Raw genomic sequence first — 24,148 nt, 5'->3', positions numbered from 1 at the left:
GCCGCAAGAACGAAACACGCGTTTTCGTTCAGAAAGTCGGTAGGGGTAGCCGCGTCCGCCGAGAAGTTGCAGCTAATGCGAGCCCCTTTTTGCTTCGCAAGCTGCAAGTTATCGTCGCTCGCTTGTATCTGGGAGTCCGTGTCGGCCATCTGCTGTGATGTTACCGCTGTCGCTGCGGTTGCCGCTGCGGTTGCCGCTGCTGCTGCGGTTGCCGCTGCCGCTGCCGCTGCGGTTGCCGCTGCCATTGTTGTTGACGCTCCCGCTGCGGTTGCTGTTGCTGTTGCTTCGAGTCAAACCTGGGCTTTGAGGGTCCCTGGGCGATTTGCACTCGTCTCCAAGCCCGAATGAAACAGCGCGTCGAACCCGCAGCACACACGGGAAACTGTCTGTTTCGCGCACACCGAGTTATTGAGTCGCGCGCGCAACCAATCGGCCTAGACCTCTTGTAGATTTTGGCCTTGGTTTGCTGGCTCGTGGACCTGGATGTTGTATGCGGAAAAAATATCGACAGAGGCTCTCCTCCCAATGTATACAATACCCGCCTCCCTTACCTTGGTAGCAGGGTATCAAGTTGAATCAATGTGGCGTTGAAAAGTCTTGGTCGGAGGTATTGACAGGTTGAATAAGAGCCAGGCCGCCGTAAGATACTCAACCTGGAAGTCGAGGTAGCTGGATCAAGTTCGGACGGGAGAGCGCCTCCACTGCTTTCCGAGTACTGTACTTCCATGCTCTCCAAAGCACCCTCCAGAGCAAGTGCTGCCGAGGGGAAGGGGAGTCACGATTGTCTGTGTTTCTGGTAACACCGCGCTGTGGCACCACCTCGACTTCCTATGAGGTGGGTACGTACAGTACATACAACATGGATGCTGCGGCGCTGCGTCCATGGATGGAAAGCAGTCGTGACCTCGTACCTCGTACCAAGGAAATCCAAGAGTTGGGCCTGGTTCAAGTTGTTTGGATGGGAATTTCTCCGGCAGGTGCATCCCACCCTACCGCCACCGCCTGGGCGGGTTTGTGGAGGAAGGAGCCAGTAGGCAGGCAAGCAAGCAACTTGCAGGCAGGCAGAAAAAAAATCAGAGATTATTTTATTATTGCCAGTACTTCGAGGGCTGGTACACAAACATTCGGGAAATCATCCATTGCATCTGCAACCACTGGCATCAATTTCATCTCTCATGTTCATCCTTCTGTTTCCAAGCATGCTCGTGTGCCGTAAATGTACCCTGTCGCCAGTCGATAGGTAAGCAACGCACAGGGGATATCGGATCACGACCTGTTTTGATGGCGGTCTTTATGCTTTGGATGCTCGAGTACCCACCCAAACAGCAAACAGACTTCTATGCCATGGGCAGCAACGAGCATGCCTTCCATTATTGCCCAAGCAGGCCGCAGGATTCAGTCATACGGTACCTTCCTTCCTTACCTTGGACAATGGATATTAGCCGCACGGACTCTAGCACCGTTCTTGCCCTCCCCAACGGCCGTCCAAGTTCAAGCAGGTTTCGGTGTATGTTCGAAGCACCGAGGGTAGGTGGGCGGTCGGACCGCTATTGTTAGCACCTGCTGCCACCTGTGTGCCTGCCGTTGCAAGTTGAAACCCCTGTGTTTGATGCCACTCTCAGTTCGTCTGCACTCTGCATGGCAGGCGCGCCCCAGAATTAATCCGGAGTGCCATGTCTTAGCTTGGCGCAGCATCCAAGGTACTGTTGTGCGGTGCGCACCGGCAAGAGGTACTTTGTACCTGAAAACAAACTCGGCTGGTTAGGGTGTTTTCCCTCATCCAGAAATCCCCCAAGTCTGGTTGGGCGCACATCCGAAGTGAGTTCGTCCCGGGCTTTTCGACGCTTAAGAGACGCTTGCTATAGCCAAGTGCCGGCGTTTTCCTGCCAGGGACATAGTGCCCTCATTCCAAATCTACCTAAACTCGTCTATTCCCTCCTGCCTGATCCGAATCACCCATCTGCTTTGGCGAAATGTAGGCGTCTTAAAAGCGGTTCGCGGCGGTTTTTCGTCGTCTGGTCTCCATGGATGGATGCTTGCTTGGCTGCTTGCTTGCTGCTTCCTTCCAGGGATGGCATCCCCGCCCGCTCCCCCCTCCCGGCAGGTAGGTATGGATATGTTCGTTCGTGCTTGGCCCGATGGGTACTATTGGGGGGGGGGGTTGGAACAACGAAGACTAAGACCGCAACCTAGTCCATTGCACCAAACCAAAGAAGGCACCCTATGATGATACTTCACATACAACCTAGATAGGGTATACTAACTACAGCACGCGGGATCTGGCTTGATCTGGCTGGCTGGCCCGCTGCTGGCTGGTTGTGGCTCCGGCAGATGTCATGGCTGGAGCAGTCGTCGTCGTTGTTGCCGTCACCGTCGCCGCCCCCGCCATGACTGTCGGGTCAAGTGCTGGCGCCCACTATCGGTTTGCAGTTTGCACAGGTACATGTACATGGCATGGGAATCCCTACCTCGCATGCTCGCCTTGATGCGGCTGCAAGCGCGAGATCGACCAGCTTCTCTAGCGCCCAGCATCTCGAATATATGGCAGTCCGTGAGCTGCTGCTCCATGTCAGATGCATTGCTCGCGCTGTCAAAGCGCCCCATGCTCCTTGCGTTGGGTTACTTGTCGACTGCTACCTGCTGGCGAATAGGTGGGAGCTTCTGGACCTGCCCTGCCCTGCCCTACCCACGCCTTAACCGCACATTGCCATCTTCCGAGGACGGCGTCATGGCTCCCTTGGCAGATGCCACCGCCCAAGGAGCCTCGCAAACCAGAGGCCTGCCTGGCTTTGATGCTAAGGTCCAGCACGGGAGACGGTGGCCGCTCAAGTGCTGGACTAGTACCGAGTGGACGGGCTAACAAGGGACCGAGAGGTATGTATTCTCTACACTTGCACAGTAAGGGGCACTCAACATGGAGAAGTTGTGGGTGGGTATCACGTATGCTTATCCAGGCTTTCAGTGCAGGTATCTGGACTTGATGCATGCACCTCCGCTATGAGAACCGAACCGTGTCTGAGACTTTGAGTGGACCTCCAAGCCGCAGAATACTATATACGTAGGCTAGTATAGTTAGGCGGTTCTGCAAAGTGAGTCTGCGCCTATTGTTATTATTATCTAACGCGCACAGTGTCTTTTGCCTCTCGTCGTCTCAAAGGCCGGAGAATGCCGCTAGCTGCAAACTACCTGGCCTGGAGCCCGTACCTATTCTAGGTCAATCAGCTCGTGCGCAAGGGCTCGACGATCTCGGACACAGCGGCCTTTTCCTGATGGCTCTTCGCTCCGAAGCGTGCCCCCCAGCTCATGTATACTCGAGGCACACCTCAATGCGTGCCATCTTAGGAACTTTAGTCGTGGGCTGAAGCGCCTCCTCATTAGCCATTAGACATGCGCTGCCGCCAAACTACCACCGCCTACCTGCCCACCCTGCGCGGTTAACCCGCTCACGGTTGCGCCCGAACCCAACGGTCTTGCTTCGGCTGCCAGGTCCCTGGGCGAGCCAGCATCGATGCTCCCCAATCAGTCACAATCTAGTCGTGGGCTTGGCTTGCTGCTGAGACAGTGAGATTCTTTCTCTCAATGTGGCACCTGTCTATCAGCCAGCCCTTTCGTGCTCCAAGGCCGTACACTACATAGTACGTATTGTACGTACAGACAGACATACATCCATACACACGCATTTCGGGACGCACTCTCCCGTCTTTTGTCCAACGCTGCCATGCTTTTCTCCCTCGTGGCGGCCTGGACGAAGCCATCCGCATTAGGCAGCTCAGGCTTCGGAGCCACCAAGATTTGACATGACTCAACGGCCTTGTGCTAACTCGGGCGCACGGAGTACATACAGCAACAGGTAGCTAAGGTAAGCTACGGAAGGGTGGGAGGGGATTCTGCACCCGCTCTGTACCTTGGCTCTTCACTGGTATCGTCACCAAGGGCTTGCTACCCGCACCCCTCCCAGAGACAGTTGCGTTGATTCGCTATCCGCCTTCGTCATCCTGCCCGCCGTCTCTGAGGATCTGCCATGCATCAATCAAGGCACACCCCGGCTAGCGGCCCTGCGCTCCTCACACGGCCCACGTCCGCTCTAGGTCCTGTAACAAGAAGGAAAAGAAATGACAGGGCCCTAATACAGTATACTAAAAACAGACTGCTCAACCCACCTCCTCTGCCATGCCCATTACAACAAGCTGCCCGGCCAGAGCCAGCCAGCCAGACAGCCTTGTCACTCATGATCCCGGTGGCGTGGGCAGGCGGCCCTCTTCACTACCACATCCACCTCCAGCTCCACCTCCACCTCCACCACAACTAGCACCACCACCGTAACCACCATACCAGGGGCCTCGGGGTCTAGCAACGGTCAAGACTAAGGATCGATGGCTAGGAAGCCATATTTTGCGCGGGTCCCTGCAAATCCTCACTCCCCCAGATTCCTAGCATCTTGGCTTCCCGGCATGCTTGCCGTGTATCTCGATGTCTGCTGTTTTCATGTTCCTTACCACGCTCCCAACCTTGGCCGCCGTCGACTTGTCACTTGTCCTGGACCGTCCTGTCGTCCCCGTTTTTCTTCATACGTAGTACATCTCTCCCTCTTGCCGGCCGGCCTCTGCTCTGTCCAACATCTCCAGGTCCGGGGAACCCCTCAGCTGGTCTTAGTGCTCGATCTCCTTCACACCCTTGTGTCAATCTCTTCTGATACGCACCGCTTCCAAATGAAATAACCCGGGGCACGTCCTCTTCTCCACATTGTTTCCCGCTCGGCTACTTGCCTAAACAGTAAACTGTCACTGGTTTCCAAATCCTTTTTTTTTCTTCCCATTCTCCTTCTTGTCTCTTCCCGTCGTGTGGACCCGTTCTCCATTCACACCTGGCCCTTGCTGCCGCTTCTGGACCCTTTCTGGACGTCGACATCGTCCGAACCGGCGCGGGCCCCTACAGGAGGGAAGGGAGGGACATCGGGACGGGGCACAGAGACTACGGAGCCAGGGTCCCCCTCGCCTCTGCCGCTCTAGCTCCGCCTTTCTTTTGTAGTGCAGTTGCTTTCCCTGCTCCGGGACTTGCTCGACCTTCAGCCGATTCCGCCCATTTCATATCTAAGCAAGTACTTAATGGGCAAATGAGCGTGAGCTTTGTCACTTCGACGTTTCATCACCACACGCCCCACCTATTTTCTTCTCTCCCACTCCCACTGGGCTGGCCGCCACCTCCAGCTTCCGCCTCCAAAGGTTATTTCCACCTCTTCTGCCCTCCCAGTCTTGACCTCGCTGCTGCTCTAAAAACACTCGATGCCCCATGGCTCCCTAGCCCTCCGCCCCTCTCCCCCCCCACAGCCTCCGCAAAAGCGGCATATTCTTCTTCCCTCCTCTGCTGCCACGCCCTACACTTACATAAGGATGCTTACCATCAACAAGCCAGTGCAGTACGGCTACAGATCCGTCCATGATCTACCTACCCCGCCGAGCACCTCCCGACCTTCTCCCCCGTTAGTATTTCAGGATTTTGTGCAACAACAGAAAGCGACGCTCGCCATCTTCCGAAGCAGCAGCCCGCCCGGTCAGTCCATGTCTGCGCCTCACCGTGGCTTGCCTCCGCCGGCGGCCCTGACTCCGGTTCAGCCGCCTTCTGGATCCGGGCCTTCCCAAGCTCCTCCTCTACCACCACCTCCCCAAAGCCAGTCTCTGGGTCAGTTCCCGGCCGCTCCCTCATGGCAGCACGTGTCAGAGGAGTCAATGCGAGCTTGGCTGCTCGCCAAGGCCGAGGAGGAGAAGAGAAGGCAAGAGGAAGAGAAAACGCGACAGGAGAGCTACCGCCTCGAGCAGAGGAGGATGGAGCACGATATCCTGCGGACATCTTTGCAGGGCGGGATTCCGCCACCCATGGTTCCCGTCGTGTTTGCGGGGATGAGCGGGGGAGTCATTTCTCAAGCTGCCTTGGAATGGGCGCAGCAATACGTGCTCTCGCAGTCTCAGCAGCAGCAACACCCGCCAGCACTGATGCCACCCGGGCCGATCTCCCCAGAACACCAGAGGCGAGACTCGCAAGCCCAGACATACGCCCAGTATCCCACCTCGGGAGGGGTTCCTTCGACGCCGGGTTCGGGACAAGGACCTCCAAGCGCGTACATGCCTGGCTACCCGGGGTCCCCAACCAGGCCTCGGGGACAGAGCATGCCTGGACCGATGGGAGGGCGATCTCACGGCGGGGTATCAAATCTCCCGAGCTTAAACACCAACGTCCCGGGAGGACCGGGAGGGCCAGGAGCAACCCCGTCGGCTTCCCACCCGGGAATTGTCCAGTCTCAGTCGCAACCGGAGTCGCAACCGTCGCCGTCAATCTACTTCCATCACTGGCAGCCGCCGGCAAGCCAGGGAGGAGGAGGGGGAGGAGCACGGAGCGGGACCGACCAGCCTGGCACGCCCTCAGGTTCGTCGTCCAAAAACAAATTGCGCGCTTGAGGGACAGGCGTGAGCTAACAGGCTCATCCACGCAGTAGGTGAGTCGCCACGGAAGCGGAAAGCCCCTGGACCGCAGCCACCGGTGCCGCCGCCGGGCGCATCACAGCGACTCCGGTCGCCACCATTTTCGCACAGCGTGGGTCTGTCAAACCCCCCACCGGGACGCAGGAGGGGCCACTCGCGGCAGCGAAGTGACCTGGGATCATACCGCGCTGGTGGGAGGGGGCGTGGGGAGAGTGGCAGCGGCAGCTTTGGGGCGCCGCGAGAGGCGTCGCCTATGCACAGGGATGGCGGCGAGTCATTTTCCTTTTTGCATCACCAGCAGCAGCAGCATCCGCAGCATCAGCAACAGCATCCGCAACAGCATCAGCATCAGCACCAGCACCAGCAGGCACAGGGACAAGGACCACAGCCGCAACAAGCGCGAGCACGGGCGGGCGCCCACTCGGTTTCGTCGCTCCTGTCCGACGCTCCGCAGTCGCCGCGGGCGACAGCACAATTCGCAGCTCTAGCTGGGCCACCGGGCATGAGGGGCCAACACGGTGGTGAAGGCGACGGCAGGAATTCCCCACGGTCGTTGGAAGAAAAAGCGCGCGGTGGAGTGCTAGGATCGACAGCCACGCAGCCAGGAGATAACGACTGAACCTTAATTTCATCCATGTTTCAGCCTCCCTGGCCCCCCCCGGGCATGCTAACGTTAGCGAGCAGCGGTCCCAACGACCGGCATCGCCTACCCTAGAGCCCCTTCCGGCAACGCTAATTGAGACCGAATTGGCGAAAACTGGAAGCAATACCCCCGTCTCGGCCTTCGGGGGCATGTGGAACGAGGCGTGGATCGGACGGAATCCGCGAAACTGTTGGCTCGAGGAGGAAATTTCGTCCATTCTCTGCCGGCTACTACTAGCCTCCTTCCGAAGACGCGGTCGCATTCGCCAACTTTGCGGGAAATTCAGTTCGGGCTGGGCGCGCAATCAATGTCTTTGCATTCAGCCATCGAAAACGCTTCTGTCAAGTCACAGCGGCACACAGTATGTGCAGGCAGATTGAATGTGCGGGGGCTGCTACTCGGAGGGTTTTCTTCTTTCTGACTGCAAACCTGCGGTGACGTCGACGACGTTACTTTTGTCTGCTTCTTCTTTTCTTTCCGTACCAATTTCTTCTTGCATCCACGGCAGTTTTGCCTATTCTTTTTTGTCATTTTTTGTTCATTCCCCCCTCTCTTTTTTCTTCTCTTTTCCCCCTGCATATTCATCAGTGTGTATTCTGTGAATACTTGTACTAAATCTACAGCAAAATCATGGTCATGTGTACTTTTATGTAATGTTTTACGAAATGGAAACGGCGGCAGATCCGGAAGGCGAGGCGGCCCGGGGTTGGTCAGTTACTACGGATGAACAAAAATGAAGAGACGAACGGCTCAGACAATTGGAGTTTTCGGTTTTGGTTCCAGATTCCTTTTCTTCGTTCTCGGGTATGAGCCGCAACAGATCAGATCACACCAGGCCAAGCCAAGCCATAGCAGGGGGGTCTAGCATTTGTTCAACATGGGAATGGCGGGCATAACCGGCCCGTAGATCTTTCCTTTCTTTTTTTTTCCCTCTCGTTTTGTTCCAACCGCTCCCGTGGCTGCAGCGGGGCTCCCGATTCACACTACACCCAAGAGGATGGAAGTGTGAAGGCAAAGCGGGACAGGATGGAAGAGAAGGAGCCCTAGTACGGATACACAGCGCATCTAATGTCTCCTTGAATGGTGCCTAGTGAAAAAGCTTGAGAGGACTTTCCTGTTTGGCTGGGTCCGGGTTTACTCAGTCTGTTTGTGGAGTACCTACGATGAATGATACCCTACATGGAGGAAGAATGGCAGTATAAAGAGAATATAGAGAAAACATATTTTTAACGCTTTGGATCCTCTCGCTACTGTAGGATATTATACTGGTGCTGCGTTAAGAGTCCCGCCGATCGCACAGGGCTGAAGGGTCTGTCTGGCCTGGGAGGGCAAGGACCCCGTCACAGTGACGGGAGTGACTGCCCTTGAACTAGTTAGGGTAATGCTACACACAACAATCAGACTCTTTCCATATTCGTGCTCTTGCTTCAAATCGGGGTCCGGGTCGCGACTCGCGAGCAGGAGCTAATCGCTCCTGCTGCTCTGCTCCAGGCTCCAGCTGGTTGGCTGGCTGATGCACTGCAAGTTGCTGGCTGGCTAACAACCTGGGAAGAAACGACTCCCCTTCATGCCCGCTTCCGTTTTGGGAAGAATTGCTCCCCACACAAGTGTCCTGCAATCAACCACCCCCCTATTTTGTACATTACGTCGGGGAAGGAAGTGAGGTGCCAGGAAACGCCCTTTTTTTAAAAAAAAAAAAAAAAAATTTATAGCGCGGTCTGCGCGCCCGCTTCTCACATGGGTACTGTATATACCAGGTGAAGGTAGGTGGGGTTTAGACCAAGGAGAAAAGAAAAGAAGAAAAAAAAATGTAAGCAAAAAAGAAAACGCCAAAAACCCCTCTTTCAGATGCTCTCTCCCTCTCTCCCTCTCTCTCCTCTCGTCAAGCCCGCGGTCCCGCATTCGGTCGCACCAGACACATGCAGACAGGGACATGGACATGGACAAGGTCATGGTCATGAACCAGGGGTGGAGGCAAAAGAGGAGGAGACTGGAGAGTGTGACCGCCAAGGCCTGAGGCCGCCGCGGATGTCAGCTCTGGTGGTGAGATTTCTCCTTTTCTTCCAAGCGCCGTCGCGTCTGTGAACCGACACTCCCTGAGTCCCTAGAGATTTCGTACCCACTAGGGAATTGATTAACCTACCGGGCAGGTCCCTACTAGTCGCTAAGCTACCTCGTCTAAGGTAATTGGAGTCGGTCACCTAGGTGGATAGAGCACTGCACAGGTGACTCCGGTGTCCGTAAAGTACTAGCCGCCGCGTACGGGACACAGCCGTCCACGAGTGTAAGTCGTTCGGGTTTCCCCTTTTCCACCATCGGTGGGAATTGCGAGAATTGGGAAGTGATGGGCGTTTCCGTTGTAGGTTCCCCGCGGCTCGGCCCCGCACAGCGCGTGTCAGCCACCGAGATCCCAACCCTTCCCAACCACCCACCCACACACAGCCTCTCAACACATCAATCACATCACATCCCGCCCATTACTGATTGATTGCAAGGCCAGCAACGGAAGTTACAGAGAGCTGTACTGCGTAGCAACAACAAAAAAAAGTTGCAACCCCCGAGCCAGCCAGAGCCAAGTCTGGACAGGTCAAAGCGATACAGGAACGGGAGACTGATCTACGTCTCGAGCGGCTGATGGTGCACAGAGGAAATGGAACAGTTTTCTCTCTCTTTTGATCTTCCTATTCTATTCTTAACGACAGAAGCTATGCGTCAAGGAAAACTAAACACTCGAGGCGAAGGAGTAACTTACCTACCCACCTCCCTCGGGCGAGACGTCGAGAGTTAAAATAAACCAGAAACATGCCCATGCGAGGACAACAGTCAAGCCCCCGACGCGAAAAGCAAGCCACACCCCCTACCCAATTAGTCCAGGCTGGAGTTTACTATTTAAGTGGTCTCAGCCGGGATTATTTACGGATACGGAGCACAGACTGGGCATAATTATGTCTTCGTCTACGCATCAAAGGTGCTTGAGGAGAAGTATAAGCCAGCCAGCAGGCAAGCAAGCAGCGCGCCTCTCAACCAAGAAGGACTCGGTCTGGGCTTCTCGATGAGGATGTCGGGCAATTTCTTATTCGCTGCGCGCACGGCTGCAGGAGCGTCGCATCCAAAGGGAGACGGGCCAACCTAGCCAAGAGGCAGGCAGGCAGGCAGGCAGGCAGGCAGGCAAACCAGACTTACCTTATTACGGATGAATACCCGACCTTGAGGGCAGCAGCCAACAGCACTACTGCTAGCCAGCCCTAGAGGGCAAAAAAGAAGCTCCCCCCCTTATAATAAGCAGGCATGGTGTGAAACTGCGAGCGGCCTAGGCCCTGGGGTCAGGCGCGGTGCATTTGCGACGAGTACGACGTGACGTTGAGGGGCGGATGACGTTACTTAATATAGGGCTGCGCAGAGACACCCCTGCAACGGGGGTCTTCAGCTGCTGGGCTCCTGAAGGGCTGGGGTAAACCCGAAAACGGTTTGGCGCCATCGACGAAGGGGGTAACACACACGGCCAGGGCTTGCCCACGGACGCTGGACCAAACCAAACTCAGAACAACAATCAACAACAACTCCAACAAGTGCAGAAAGTGCGGAGGTACCTCTGTACTTTCAACACTATGGGTCTGGACAAGACAACCGCACCGCACACAGACACGCAACTGGAGGTGTCTAATCATATCTTGGTCTGCCTAATGATTCCCCGTCCCAAGCACGATCAAGCAGAATTAAGAGAAAAGAGACAAGAGAAAAAGAATAAGGTACGTATAGAAAGGTACAAGAAGAGGGTGGTGGGTTGTGGGTGTGTGCAGCGTTCTTTATTTAATCTGCGAGCCGCACTCGGCAACGCTAAAATGGGACTGGACCACCCACCCATCCCAACCGCAGGGAAGTCCAAAACTCTGGCGTCTTCGCCAAAGAAAGCCAGCCAGTCCGACTCTGCCTCGAGGCGGCGAATCACTGGCCTTCAGGCACCCGTATCCAAAAGTCGCCAGCCATCCTACGCTGCGTCCCTATGTCACAATCCTAATATCCACAGCTGTGCACATCTATCCGTTAATACCTCTTACAGTACGAATACCCTCTTCGGTATCCGCACGGGACTATTCGGTCGGTAGGTATGGAACATGGCCATGGATTAACGGACAGCTCTGCCGCTCTGCTCAACTGCTCGGGAAGACTGAATCCAGCGCATTGCAATGCAATTGCACCCCACGCGGCCATGACATGATACTGCGTCTGCGTCTGCGTCTGCTCCTCGGACCCGAGCCCGAGCCGGTACGCGGGCCCGCGTCTCCGGACGGGAATGGAGGAATTTGTCAGAGTTCGCATCGGGCGAACGCCTACGGATTGGGCTATCGACGTCCGACGAGCCGCGTCTCACATGGCCGCACCACAAGCGTCATAGCTGTCGTGCCGTATCGTATCAAACTGCTGGAGCCGCCAGTTTATTTGTTCTCGCCTCTCCATTGCGAGCCAAACCACGAAACAAACATTCGCCAGCCAGTCTCTTTTCCACATTACCTCTACACCAGCACCACTCGCCCAAACGAGGCTTTGTCGGTCCCGTTCGAAACTCGGAGCATGCGACACGGCAGTCTCCGAGACATGGACGAGAGGATGCGACCCTACGAGGCAAATCAAGCCGCTGCCGGCCGCTCTGTCAACCGCGGCAAGTCGTGGATGCTACTCTGCAGAGGCAATCAGATGTTTGCAACCCGAGAGACCAGCTAGCCGCACCCTCCGAAACACTCGCAGAGCAGGCAGTTTGGACCTCTCAGCGCCGCCCGGACTACCCAAGCGTCTCATGCGGCTCGACGCTTTTCGGCATGCCGACGGCCACCCACCACTAAGCCGACCCTCTCTTGCTCGCAGAGGGCTGCGTGCTCTGGATTGGCCGGATACCCGAGAGGGTGCCTGTGCGACTGAGCTCGGGCTGCTCGTGCCCCTACCTGCTAGACTAAGGCTTGCTTAGCTGTCGTCACATATGATGCATTATCATATGATGGGCGGGGGTGCGCTATAGAGCAGAAAGTCGTTGGCTGGCGCTTATAAGCACGAGAGCAAGGCCGAGCCAGCCAAGAGCGGGCCAGATCGATCAGATCTGGCCGGCACAGATGGCCACTCGGCGCGGGTCCGGCCATAGAGTGGCTGCTGTCGAGGGCAGGAAGTGATGAGCAGTGAACCACGACCACCACGTGGGTTCGCTGCCAGACGCAGGCCCCGTCTCGCTCGCTTGACAGGCAAATTGCAGAGCACGCTACTCGGTGAGACACGCAGGCGGCACGGTATTTGCTGGGGCGTCTTGCCGTCGGGCCTTGTCCTTGTCCTTTCCCCTCCCTTGCTGATCTCTGTCGAGCGGGCGCCGGCGCCGGCGCGTCGTGGGAAACACGCGGGCTCGCTTCTCTGGGATCGACAGCAATTTGCAATCCCCTCGTCTATGCCATGCCGCGCCGCCCACATCTTTCAGTCAGTACGTACAGCACTCTACAGTCTACACCATATTCGGCCCAGGAGCCACACACCCCATTGTTCCGTTTCTCGGTCCCAAGTTTTGTCAGCGCGCCATCATCCCTCTCCTCTCGGGCCGCTTCCAGAAGTGCAGACGACGCAGCAGCAGCTTGGCCCCAACAAGACGACAAGTCCCAAATCGGTAATGGAATCGTCCTCGCTGCTGCCCTAGCTCCTCTCTCGTTTATGTCAGGCGTCCCGCGTGTGAAAAGTTTTACAATTTACAAATTTCCCGCCCACAGTAACGCGGAGAGCTGGAGAAACCTTGACCCCCAGCCGGTCGATTGAGAGGCACGGTTAATCGAGCGCAAAACTCGACGGCCGGGATCCGGATAGGCAAAATGCGTCCCACGATATTTCCAAGATTGCAGTCTTGCCATGTTGAGCGGCTCAATGGGGGTCCTGGCCCCATTCTTTTCCGCAACCGCATCTTGATCGGGGAACCGATCGGCAGCGCAGTATGTCTTGCAGCAGCCAAAGGTTAGATCGGTGTGTGTGTGTCTACGCGCGGCGGCTCGATATTGCCACTCGCTCTGCTGCACATTCGCTCGGAACAGGCAAGGTGAGGACGGGCAGAGGAAAAAAGACGAGTATGCGACGGTGGTTTCTTTCTACACTCTATAACGAAACAACAAAAATAAAGCCTCGGGGGTTGGTTCTTCCAAGCGCCGCCCGCTGGCTGTCTTGTAAGTCGTGTGTCGGTCTCTTTGGCTCGAAATGACTAGCTCGTCGCTCGGGCCCCTTGTCCCTTTTTTCTCGAGTCCTTTCCCAACCGCCTATCTAGGTCCGCGCGCGTGCGTGTAAGTGCTAAAGGAAAGACGCGCGCGAGTTGTGCGCCCCTCCCCAACCTTCCGCCGGCCCAGTGCAACAACGGCGGCGGCTATTTTTATCTGCTTCTGTAATCTGTCTGCGCCGCCCGTCCCTTCTATCTTCCGCGCCCTCTGGACTTGCATTTGCAAATATACATACCTACCTACCTAACTTACATACCTGCATATATACCTACCTATATAATATGTAATAGCGAATACGGTGCTGCACGCTCCGGGAATGGCGCCCTCCCCCAACTCTCCTCATTTGGTTTAGCGCGGCATTACATCATCCCCGCGACTCTACGTCCTTGCGCCTAACACTTAGAGTGTGATCTTTTTCCCTGAAAAAAGGCTCGGAAAGCCGTCCCTAGAAATGGCGGTACACGGCTATTAGAGCCACCCTCCTAGAGTGGGGTACCCTGTGCGAATTTAACCTCAATTCTTTTCAGCTTTCTGGCGCACGGGCCGCCTTGGAAAAGAACAGGACGAAAAAAATCCCTGAAACTTCTAGGAACCATTTCGTCCTAAAATTTCCGCCGTCCCGCACGGGCCAAATCAACTCGCTTAAGTTTTTGAACCAATAGAAAAGGGTGCACACCACGTGACCATGCGCGACCATTTCCGAGCTTTCCAAAACCCAGAATTGACTTAGGTAAAAAATTAGCCCACTTTCTCCAAAGTACCGTCATTTTTGGCGCTAGCTTTCTGAGCCCCTTTCTAGGGAGAAGATCACACCCTAAATAATTAGCCCCTATTTAATTGTTGGTCCGTATCGCTATTTGGGGTGCCGTTCTTGGTAGCTTGGACCCGCTAATCTCGGCACCCCAAAACACTACATTTTTGGCGGGGTCCGTCGTCAACAAGCAATCGCTCTATAACACCTTCCTTCGTTAACAAGCGAACTACTTATCGCAATCACCCTACAACACTTATTCCTTCCGTCGTCAACAAGCAAGCGCGCCCTGCTCCTTGCAGTCGCCCTAGATATACGCACATTCTATCTTCAGCATTCAAGCCATCCGCCCAACATGGCTAACAAGAGAACAATCGCCGAGCTCGATCGGCTATCTCTACCTGGCAACGCCCCCAGAGACAGTATCTCCCGCCTCCCCCATACCGTCTGTGGGCTTGCCGGTCTCGGGTGTCGATAAGATTATCGACGAAATCCACAATCGCATCTGTGGCCGAGTCGAGGTCGAAGAGGAGTGGTGGTGCATCAGCCTCAGTCGTGACGAGTTCAAGGATTTTGAGGCGCGTTTCGAAGCTGAAGGGGACTACCGCTGGCCAAAGTAGGTAGCCTATCACTTTGTCCCTCTGTCTCTCTGCCCCTCTTCGTCCAGCTGCCCCTTGTCAAGCATTGCATTGGCTAACCTCTGATTAGGTACGACTACTTCCCTCAGCTCGCCAAGTTCGTCCTACGTATGGCGAGCGCTATCCACGAAGCCGTTATCAGAAGATTCGAACGCCTAGTCATAGAGCAGTTAACCGACATACAGCGAGGGAACGACCAAGTCGCTGCCGGTTTCGCTCGGGACGTACACGCAGCAGGAAGTTCCAAGATTGAGAGGGATGGTAGTTCCCATTACCCAGACGGGTCGTTTGCGCATAAAGATGCGACAGAGCTTGGTGTTATCCTGGAGGTCTCACATTCGCAACAACACCAAGATTTACCATTCCTCGCAAATGACTACATCCTAGGTTCAAATGGGTTAACCCAGGCTGTCATCGGGATCGACCTTACGTACCGGGGAAAGGAAGCAAGAGTTATAATATGGCGACCAAATAAGACCAAGGAAAACGGAGAAACGATACGTACAATAAAAGAGACCTTCAAGGGTACCTTTCGGAATGCAGATGGGAATTTGGTCAATGGCAAAAAGAACCTCCGGATTTGGCTGAAGGATTTTAGTAATAAGCTTGATTACTCCGGGATCCGAAAGGTCAAAGGGGTAATTACCATCTCCTTTACTCAGTTATATAAGTTGGTACAGGAGAGTGAGGCATTTGATCAGACACGGAAGCGGAGGCGGGGGTTGGATGAGGTTCTCGAAGGTAAAAGCAGGCAGAAGATGGTCAAGCGGGATATGGTCCGCCCCTCAACGTTTGCTCAAGACTGCGTCGCCTGTCAATAGCTTAACGTCTACCTTATAATCGTCTACCAGTGGCTCAAGGTCTGATAGCTTTTAATAATAGCTCAACGTCTACCAAGATCTACCAACGGCTTAATTTCTATTTAAGATTGCGATTATCTGCCCAAGGCTTCAAACGCCCGCCAATAGCCTAACGTCTATCACCAACAGCTCGATATCTACTAACAGGTCAACGTCTGCCTAAGACTATAATCATCCGCTCAACAGCTCGACGTCTGTCAACCACAGCCAACAGTTCGACGTCTGTCAACATCTACCAAAAGCTCGACGTCTGCAACAGCCCAACCACGAACACTCAGCCAACAGCGTAAAATACCTGCAATGCTTTCATTTTCTTCCTGTCTCTGTCCATCTCGCTCTCGTACCTTTTTCTATTTGGTATCATACTACATTGCAAGAAGAAGAAAAACACGCGAAAACGAAAATGCTGAGACGTAGCCGAGCTCAAAGCGTGCCTGGCGTAGGCCAACAACAGTAAAAAAGAAAAACGCCAGTCATAGCCCGTAGAACTCCCAGCCGTCATAGCCGCCGTCCGGCCTCGTGTCCCGCGATGCTTGGCCACCCTCGCCTGAGAGAGGGGCATACTCGGCACGAAGCTCTTCGCCCAATCACAACTCATCGTCTTCCTGCTCCAACTCGGAAGGCTTGAGCAGGCCGCTAACCTTGGACCGTCGCTCGTGCTCGGCCGCCTTTGCGTCTCTCTCTTGCTGCTCCTTCTCCACCAGGTACAGCTCCGCGTTGTCGCCCGCAAACTCCCTCAGCGAGATCAAAAAGTCGCGCAGCGAGAGCCGGAACTTTTCGTAATGCGTGTTGAGCGTGAACAGACCCTCGACGAAGGCCGTGATTTGGCCCCTACCGACGACAGTTAGCTCGGTGCGGCGCGTCAAGACGTTCAAAACTTACGAGGTAAGGTTGCTAAACGCGTTCTTAAGCAGAGTGCCAACAAACTCGCCCAAAAACTCGCGGTTTCCGGTCCCGGCCTGGGCCTGGCCCGGCAAGTAGACAGGTCCCTGGATCTTGGGCGACGATCCGTCGGCCGGCTGGACAAAGTAGAACATGCGCATCAGCAGCATGGACTGCGTCTTAAAGCCGGCCTTGTGGTCCTGGTCCGTCAGGACAAAGAAGACATCCTGCAGGATGGTAAGGAAGAACTGGTTAAAGAAGGCGTTGGACGTCTGCACGTCCGTCTTCTCCGCAATGTTGTTAATCAACTCCAGGCACATGTTAAGTCCAGCAGTTTCCACATCGCGGTTATCGTGCTTGCTCGCCCACAGACAAGAGTCAATGACAAACTTGAACTGGCGGTTGTCCAGTTTCAAGAGAGCTGTTGCTGGTTAGCAGGTTGCAACAGATCACATTGTCGGCGCGTGTCTTACCAGGGAAGCAGTGGAGGTTGATTGCCCGCAAAAGGTTGAAAAACTCCACGCGATGCTCGGGGAACTCTGAGAAGTCCTTGTTGATCATTTCCAGCGTGCACTCAAACACATTCTCCATGATCACCGGGACTTGGTCCTCCATCAAGGCCTGTTTAGGGTTAGTTTAATTCGCAGAACAATTCATAGGTCTGAACCAAGGCAAAAGACATACCGAGAGCTTTGTGATGATAGCCGTCATGGCCTTGAGAACCTCGGCATCGCGAGCGCCGGGGACGTTGCGGTTGTAGTCGACAAGAACGGAATCAAGCAGCTGAGGCACCATCTGGGCCCGAACAGACTGCAGATCCTCGGCCTTGTCAACAAACACCTCGACGAGCTTGAGGATTTCTTTCTTGATCGTCCGAAGCCCTCGGACTTTGGGCATCTTTGTTGCGATCTCGCCTGAGAAGAAGTTAGCATCTGAAGAGTAGATCATGTTCAAAGCACCAACCTTCGCGGACGACTGCCTCAGAGATCAGTTGGCTCGTGGCAGCGTACATCTGGAGCATGTCGTTGTACAGACGGCCAACTTGGGGGAAAAAGTACGTCCCAATAGATGAGCAGGCAGATACGTTAGTCTTCATGATGTTGCCAATGATCTTGATTGTTTCCGAGTCCTGCAAGATAGCTGGGTTGATGGTGGCCTGCTTGATGATCTCATCCCACGCGACGTTGGGGATGTTCATCAGCTCAGCCAGGAGCCGCTCTTGCTGGTTCCTGTTTCCCTGGGCAGCGACCATGTAGCCACATGCCTCATAGAACGTGTGAACCTGCTGAGGAGTCAGGTCACAAGTGATCTTGCCCAGGTTCCGAATAATCTCCTCGATAAAAGGCTCGTTTTCGCTGGGCTGGAGCGCCACAAAATGGCGCCTGCACTGCTTAGCAATCTTAATGAAGGTGTCGCACGCCATGTCCTGGACTCCTGTGAAGAGTTAGCAAAGCCTGCTGAGAAGCGAGATCTCAAAGTCCGTAGAGAGAAACTTGCCTTCGTGAGACTCGTGCATGAATTCGAAGAGCTTGTTGACCACAGTCTTGAGGAACTTCCAATGGGCCTTCAGAAACCGGGGGTACTGGCCAACAATGTACATGATGTTGCTGGCGACAACCGCCTTGTTGTCCTTGCCCCGCTTCATCTCGGTGAGTCCCAACAGGTCCTTGATGACTGTGACAAGGAACCGCTTCTCCGTCTCTTCGTTCATGGCCAGCGATATAGATCCAATAGCCCAGCACAGCACGTTGCAGTTGTGCCATGACCACTCGGACCCGTCTACTTGGCGCGCAAGCTTCTCCGTCATAATCTGCTCAGTGTCGACCACGTCCAAATGGGTGAGGTACACAAGACACTCGCGGATCGTCTTGTAAAGCTGGACGGTGTCCGTCTCTTTGACAAACTCTCGGACAATTTCGCCCTCATCGTTTTCCACAATCAAAACTTCCTCAGGCCGGACCATCTTCTCGATCATAACGACTCGAAGGTTGGACAGAATCTCGTTGTACTTGTGTTTTCTGAGAGGGTAGTTGTTGAGCAGAGACGGATTCGGTGCGCCGCCAGTCTGCAAGCCGCCCAGGGCGAGAGGGTTCAAGTCCGTGATTGGAATAGACTGCATCTCCTCGTAGAGTTCCTGCACAAGCTTGAGCCAGTAGTCGAGGCAGATCTTGAAGATCTCGCGGTCGTCGATCTGCGAGATCCGGATCAGGTAATAGTGACCATGGGTGAGAAAGTCGCGGTTGGGGAGATTTTCAATAAGCTAAGAAAACATCAGCAACCATGCCACACATCAGAGAGGGGAACCAAGGTAAGTACCGGAAGATGCATCCCAAAAAAGTTGCAGAGAAAGAGAGCAAGATTCTGGATGAACTCTTGGTCTCGCGAATTGCTCTGCGGATACGTGCTCTTCAGGTCCATAGACAGGGGGATAATATTGGAGATGGTGGTGAGAACCTCGGTGAACATCTTGATCAGCTGCTCGTCATAGGTGTTGGGTTGGCCGGCGCCGCCCGTCTGTAGGCCCCCAATCTCGGTCAGACACTGAAGCGTGACATTGCGAAACTCTGGAACGTCCAGGAACCGAGTGCGCAGCGTCTCGATCAGAGGCGTCTCAAAAATATACCCCAGCGGGATCCAGTTGCAAAAGCGCAGGAGCGTCTCCAGGGTAGCCTTGACGAGGCTGGGCTGTGTAGCCGTGTTGAGGATTTCCTGGCAGAGCTGGAAAATCTGGGAGAACTCGGCACACATGGTCGTTTTCAGGTTGCGAGTCTTGGTCGACGTCATTTGCTCCGCAGAGTAGTCGAAGACCTCCTCAGACAAAAGGCGCAGGATGATCATATTGTTCTCGCAGATGGAAAGACTGGAGTGGCAGGCCGCCACGATCTCGTTGATAAATGTGGGCCAGTTGTGAGGCCATTCCTGCTTCAGGACCGAGACAAGAACGAGGTTGAGCTTGTTGAGAAGAGTGCGGTGCTTCTTGAGGTCTTCGTCTGAGTTCGAGCACTGCAGAATGTACTGCACGACGAAGTTGCGAATGCCTGTCCAGTCTGTCAGCGTCCGCCATTGACACCGCGAACCAGCATGCAAACTTGCCTTGACACTGCTCTCGTGGCAGCACCTTCCATCTCGTCATAATCACATTGTCGAGTACCTGCAGGCCCAGAACTGTGTGTTTGTCAGCATCCCGATATTGCCTGGGAGCACATCGCTGTTTGTGACGAGTGGGAACACGCACATTTTGTTTGCTCGTAAGTGGCATTCGAAAGGATGCCATCGACCATCAACCATGCGTCGGGATCCTCCTTGAACTGTAGCCGTCGCAAGTTAGTCAAAGACTCCCGGGTAGTAGAGGGCGCAATCGTATCGGGTAAAGCAGGCTCACGGACAACAGGCAGGAGCGGGAGAAAGAAGCAAAGAGGGAGCGGGGGAACGACTAGAGAAGGCGAGAAAGAAATCAACGTGCCTGGTTCAGGGCAGCCTGAGCAGCCTTTTGCTGCACGAGAGAAACCCAGGGTCAGTATTCGAAACAGGCGTCCAGGAGGATATGGATGCTGTCTACCTGGTCGCCGCGGCCCTCGTAGAAGGCCCGGACGGTCGCGTCCAACTCCTCGATAGTCACGGCCATTGTGTCGCGCCTTGCCGCGTGAGCTTCTCTCTCCAAGTGCCGCGGCGGCGATATTTTCGGTGGGGGGAAAGAGGCAAGGGGTTCGATCGAGACGTGGCTCGGCTGCGGCGAAGGCAGGCAGACAGGGGGGGGAGGGGAACGGATAACAGGCCGGAGGCGCGGTCGCGATTCGGGAAAAGAAATCTACCTAGTGTGTGTAGATGGGTCGCCGAGGGGACGTGGGTAAAAGAGGTCTGTCTTGTAAGGTGCGTGCTATGCTTCACAGATGCAAAAAGAACGGTTAAGGTTCCTGGAAGAGGGGAGGGGCTGGTGAGGTGTGGTCGGGATGACGGATGTGAAAGTAAGTGTAGTGCAAGTGCAATGCAGTTGGAATGAGAATTGAGGATCGGGTTGAAAGCTTCAGAAGGCCGAACCCCACCAGCCTCTCGATTGTTGCTTGCAACCTGCACCTCAACCCCTCGTTGCGCTGGCGCTGCTGGAGCTCCGCGTTTCTGCCCAGAAAACTGGAACCCGACCTTTCGGTCAGGCCTCGGCGGTGAGCGGCGCTATATTTGTCCGACGCCCGCTTTCTAAGCAGCGGCCCTCAAACCTCCCGTCGCCCTTGACCCGCCAATGACGTCTCTGCGCCGCGTCTGCCGTTCAGTGAGGCCGTCACACAACCTTTACCTACCTTCGCTTGAGGAGCAAAGGCAGCAGCTCGCACAAAGCAAAGCCAAGCCTCCTGCAAGACAATTGATTCTCATGCAACGTCAACTGCTGCGGCCCGTTAACGAGCCAGGCCTTTTGCTCCTGGTTCCCGAATGCGGAGCTTTCAAGCCCGCGAATCTCCCGAAAAGTCACGTCTTCCTTCTTGCGCTGAGCACCCACTTCCATTCCTCTCGGCATACCTAAAGAGAGCGTCTTCTCCGACTGTTAAAACGTCCCCAAATACTGTAGGTATATAGGCGCAAATACCACATTTTACAGCCAAAATTACCGCATTTGCTAGCTGCCCCGCTCTAAGTGCTGGCAACGCAGTTGTATCCCAATTGCACCTCGCCGCCGTTGCCAACGTCAACATACTTCCAAATACGGTAATTGAACCTCAGGATCGTAGATTCGCTCACATCGTTCAAATCTATAATAAGAAGCGAGGCTAACTTCGTTAATTCTAATTACGTAACAGGGCCAAAAATACCGGCGGCGTATTTTCATCGGGCGTATCCCTAAGATCGCCAAAGTCGCTTAGATCACTCAGATCATCAAGGGCGGCTATTTCTATCGCTAGTTAGTCCTACGCGACGATATAGATGATGAAGAACTGAAGCTATACTGATATATCGATTGAATGCGGCTGCGACGATGTTTTGGTGATTGTTGAAGGTCGGTTACGGTAGAAAGGTAAGGGCCGGGTTGCGTTGTGGTAAAAAGTGGAAATTACTGCGCGGCAGAATGTTGGATGTACTGGCGGGCGGCGTATTTAGCCAGGGTTAGGGTTTTGTGTAGTAGATTACAGTATCTGGGGACGTTTTAACTGTCGGAGGACAAGGTCCCTACTTAAAATGTATGTATATATACCGTGATAGACAACGTCCTCTCCGGGGCATTTCCAAAAGACTACCTACATCCCGTGTTTGTATGTGCAAATGTACTACAGTGCGTCCAAACTCTGATATCTTATTTTGCGTGTCTTGCATTCGAACTGCGTGGATTCCATGCTGTTAAAGGTTCTGCCAAGAAACGGTTAGAGAGACAGACGCCTCTGTAATACTGGGTGGGTGTATGTACAGCACATACGAAAGTAAGGTTTCATATAGGACCCATCAAACGGCTAGCAGCAGGATGCCATATCTCTCATGGTTTCGCTCTTGAAGGGCGCTATGCGATATATAGATTGAAGTTGGTCACGAAAAAAAAGCCAATACCCGGCGGAAGCACGATGACAAGCCTAACATGAAAAGTTCTCGGATCCGGCTGGCTACAACTGGCGAATCACCTGCCGGCCGCTCCGCTCCATAAACCCGAACTTTGAACGGCCCGGAGCCGGTTCGGCACTAAGGTTGCGGAATAGAGAAGAACAACAAAACAATGTGACGCGGGTTGTAACCTAAACTTGGACCTGATAGCCCCCATGATGAATAAAACCACATTTCACAAATCACGTGTCCTCGGAGAGGATCGAAGGACGCTATATCATCTCTATATCCAAAATTTCATTCGATTTACAGGCCAAAACATCTTGCAAGATACGTAGCATGGTGTGATCCAACACATACAATTTTTAATAACACGACCCCTATGCCTTTTGATAGCCGCACTCGGACAGGCCCTCCTCCAGGGCCTTGATTGCCCGATCGATATCGCCCCTAGAGAGATCGAGCTAAGCGCAGTGTAAGCAGCAGACCAGGAAGAACTCGAGCCTTGAACAAAGGAAGAAACTCACAACGCTGACGCCCATATGGCCGAATCGGATATACTTGGTGACGATTTCTTTGTGGATGCCGCCGGCGAACACCACGCCCCTCTTTGCTAAGCTGGGCAGGATCTGCGGGATCTGGACCGTCTCGGGAAGGTAAATGGCCGTCATGCCGTGAGCCTGGTCGTCTGGGTTGGGAGCAACCTGCTTAAGGCCGAGGTCTGCGACAGCCTTCTTGATCCTGTCCGACGTCTCCTTGTGGCGCGCGAATCGCTCGGACAGGGGCTTGGAGAGTATTTGCGATAGGGCGGTATGGAGCGCATGGACGAGCTGGGGCGACGGAGTGGCGAAGTAGGAGGGCTTCTTGTTCTCGTAGTTTTGCATAACTGCAGCATCACGTCAGTTCACCTGGGGGGCTGCACGAGCGCAAATGGTTTCTGGCTTACTTGGCAGCCATTTCTTCATCGAGGCAAAGTACGACGCCGGAGGGGTTTTCCGGCTCTCGAGCGCCTTGATAGCGCGGCCGCTGAACATGGATATCGACAGGCCGGCGGGGCAGCCAATGGCTTTTTGGCTGGCCGTGACGACGCCGTCCAGCTTCCAGCCGTCAAAGTCGAGCTCCTCGCATGCGACACTGCAGACGCCGTCGACGAAGACAAGGGTGTCTGGTGAGACGCGGCGGACCAGGGCCGAGAGGTTGGCCAGCTCGCTCAGAACACCAGTGGACGTGTCGACGTGGGTAACAGTGATGGCCTTGTAGCGCTTCTCCGACAGGGCCTTCTCGATCTCGGGGAGCTGGGGCCGCGAGCCGACGGCGGCCTTGAGCTCCGTCACCTTGGCGCCGTAGACGGCCAGGCAGTCGGCGAAGCCGTCACTAAAGTAGCCCGTCCCCAGCACCAGGACGTCCTCGCCGGGCTCGATCAGGTTGGCGGCGATGAGATCCCAGCCCAGAGTGCCCGAGCCGGACAGGACGAAGGGCTGCGAGGCGGGGTCGGTGGTCTGCAACAGCTTGCGCAGCATGGACAGCGTCTCGCCAAAGGTGGCGACGAAGCCCGGCGCAACATGGCTCTCGCTAGATTGGCAGTGTCAGCACCGGGAGAGGACGGGTGCGGGTCCGGGGGGCTGCGAGGGAACGCACCTGTAGTGACTCATGGACTGGAGGACGGCATCGTCGAACTCGATGGGGCCCGGGATTAGGATGGTGGGATGGGGCGGCTGGGGCGACATGGTGGGGGAGCTGGAGATGGCGCGTATCTGGGTCTTGGGCAGCAGCGAGGTGTCGACCGTGTCGGGGAGTCGTTCGACGGCGTAGGGGGTGTTGATGGGGTAATCGGGAGCGAGGTGTCTTGAGATCAAAGAGAGGCGCGCGGGGGGGTTATCGGGCGTCTTTTGGTGGGGCATCGAGAGCAGTCGCAAATGTAAGCGTGACTTGGCTGCCGAGCGCCGAAGTGTGTACATGCGCTAGTTGAAAACCTCGGATGGCTGCCTCACGCTCACCACTAACATGTGTTCGGTCTGTGCAAGCGAAACGATACTTTAGGCTCAACTGGAAAATGGGTGCACGGCGAGTACCGCGCGGGGGCAATCAAGCGAAAGTCAAAGTTGACGTAGCCCGCGGATAGCGAGTTTGCGAGAGCGATAACGG

At 55.0% G+C, this 24,148-nt stretch overlaps 6 protein-coding genes across 6 annotated transcripts; 2 read left to right on the top strand and 4 right to left on the bottom strand.

The window, feature by feature from the left end:
• Window positions 1–108: 108 nt before the first annotated feature.
• On the bottom strand, window positions 109–2,389 carry B0T26DRAFT_750481 (uncharacterized protein; the record flags this gene model as incomplete). Its single annotated transcript, XM_060445225.1, has 2 exons — window positions 109–277; window positions 2,265–2,389. 2 exons carry the CDS (start codon window positions 2,387–2,389, stop codon window positions 109–111), a joined length of 294 nt encoding a protein of 97 aa, XP_060299102.1.
• A 3,001-nt stretch (window positions 2,390–5,390) lies between these two features.
• On the top strand, window positions 5,391–7,095 carry B0T26DRAFT_740203 (uncharacterized protein; the record flags this gene model as incomplete). Its single annotated transcript, XM_060443819.1, has 2 exons — window positions 5,391–6,420; window positions 6,488–7,095. The coding sequence occupies 2 exons, from the start codon at window positions 5,391–5,393 to the stop codon at window positions 7,093–7,095; spliced, it is 1,638 nt and encodes a 545-aa protein (XP_060299101.1).
• Window positions 7,096–14,809: 7,714 nt separating this feature from the next.
• On the top strand, window positions 14,810–15,223 carry B0T26DRAFT_625399 (uncharacterized protein; the record flags this gene model as incomplete). The annotated part of the gene is made up of 1 exon (XM_060436165.1): window positions 14,810–15,223. A coding segment is annotated over one exon (414 nt), but the record flags the coding sequence as incomplete, so codon positions are not given.
• Window positions 15,224–15,875: 652 nt separating this feature from the next.
• Window positions 15,876–20,248, bottom strand: B0T26DRAFT_253650 (CRM1 C terminal-domain-containing protein). Its single transcript, XM_060433996.1, has 11 exons — window positions 20,043–20,248; window positions 19,947–19,976; window positions 19,719–19,791; window positions 19,577–19,648; window positions 18,800–19,521; window positions 17,981–18,743; window positions 17,447–17,917; window positions 17,168–17,397; window positions 16,957–17,104; window positions 16,484–16,904; window positions 15,876–16,432 (listed from the first exon to the last, which is right to left on the bottom strand). The coding sequence occupies exons 1-11, from the start codon at window positions 20,106–20,108 to the stop codon at window positions 16,189–16,191; spliced, it is 3,240 nt and encodes a 1,079-aa protein (XP_060299099.1). The 5' UTR covers window positions 20,109–20,248; the 3' UTR covers window positions 15,876–16,188.
• Window positions 20,249–20,725: 477 nt separating this feature from the next.
• Window positions 20,726–21,746, bottom strand: B0T26DRAFT_705662 (uncharacterized protein). Its single transcript, XM_060441766.1, has 2 exons — window positions 21,274–21,746; window positions 20,726–21,181 (listed from the first exon to the last, which is right to left on the bottom strand). Exons 1-2 carry the CDS (start codon window positions 21,300–21,302, stop codon window positions 20,920–20,922), a joined length of 291 nt encoding a protein of 96 aa, XP_060299098.1. The 5' UTR covers window positions 21,303–21,746; the 3' UTR covers window positions 20,726–20,919.
• A 637-nt stretch (window positions 21,747–22,383) lies between these two features.
• Window positions 22,384–23,904, bottom strand: B0T26DRAFT_641326 (pyridoxal phosphate-dependent transferase; the record flags this gene model as incomplete). Its single annotated transcript, XM_060437324.1, has 4 exons — window positions 22,384–22,467; window positions 22,531–22,889; window positions 22,950–23,575; window positions 23,642–23,904. The coding sequence occupies 4 exons, from the start codon at window positions 23,902–23,904 to the stop codon at window positions 22,384–22,386; spliced, it is 1,332 nt and encodes a 443-aa protein (XP_060299097.1).
• Window positions 23,905–24,148: the final 244 nt, after the last annotated feature.

Source organism: Lasiosphaeria miniovina, assembly GCF_030549165.1.
Source record: "Lasiosphaeria miniovina strain SMH2392-1A chromosome Unknown B0T26scaffold_3, whole genome shotgun sequence".
NCBI classification, from domain to species: domain Eukaryota; kingdom Fungi; phylum Ascomycota; class Sordariomycetes; order Sordariales; family Lasiosphaeriaceae; genus Lasiosphaeria; species Lasiosphaeria miniovina.
The sequence above is the reverse complement of the archived record's forward strand: the minus strand, read 5'-3'. Positions and strand labels throughout refer to the sequence as shown.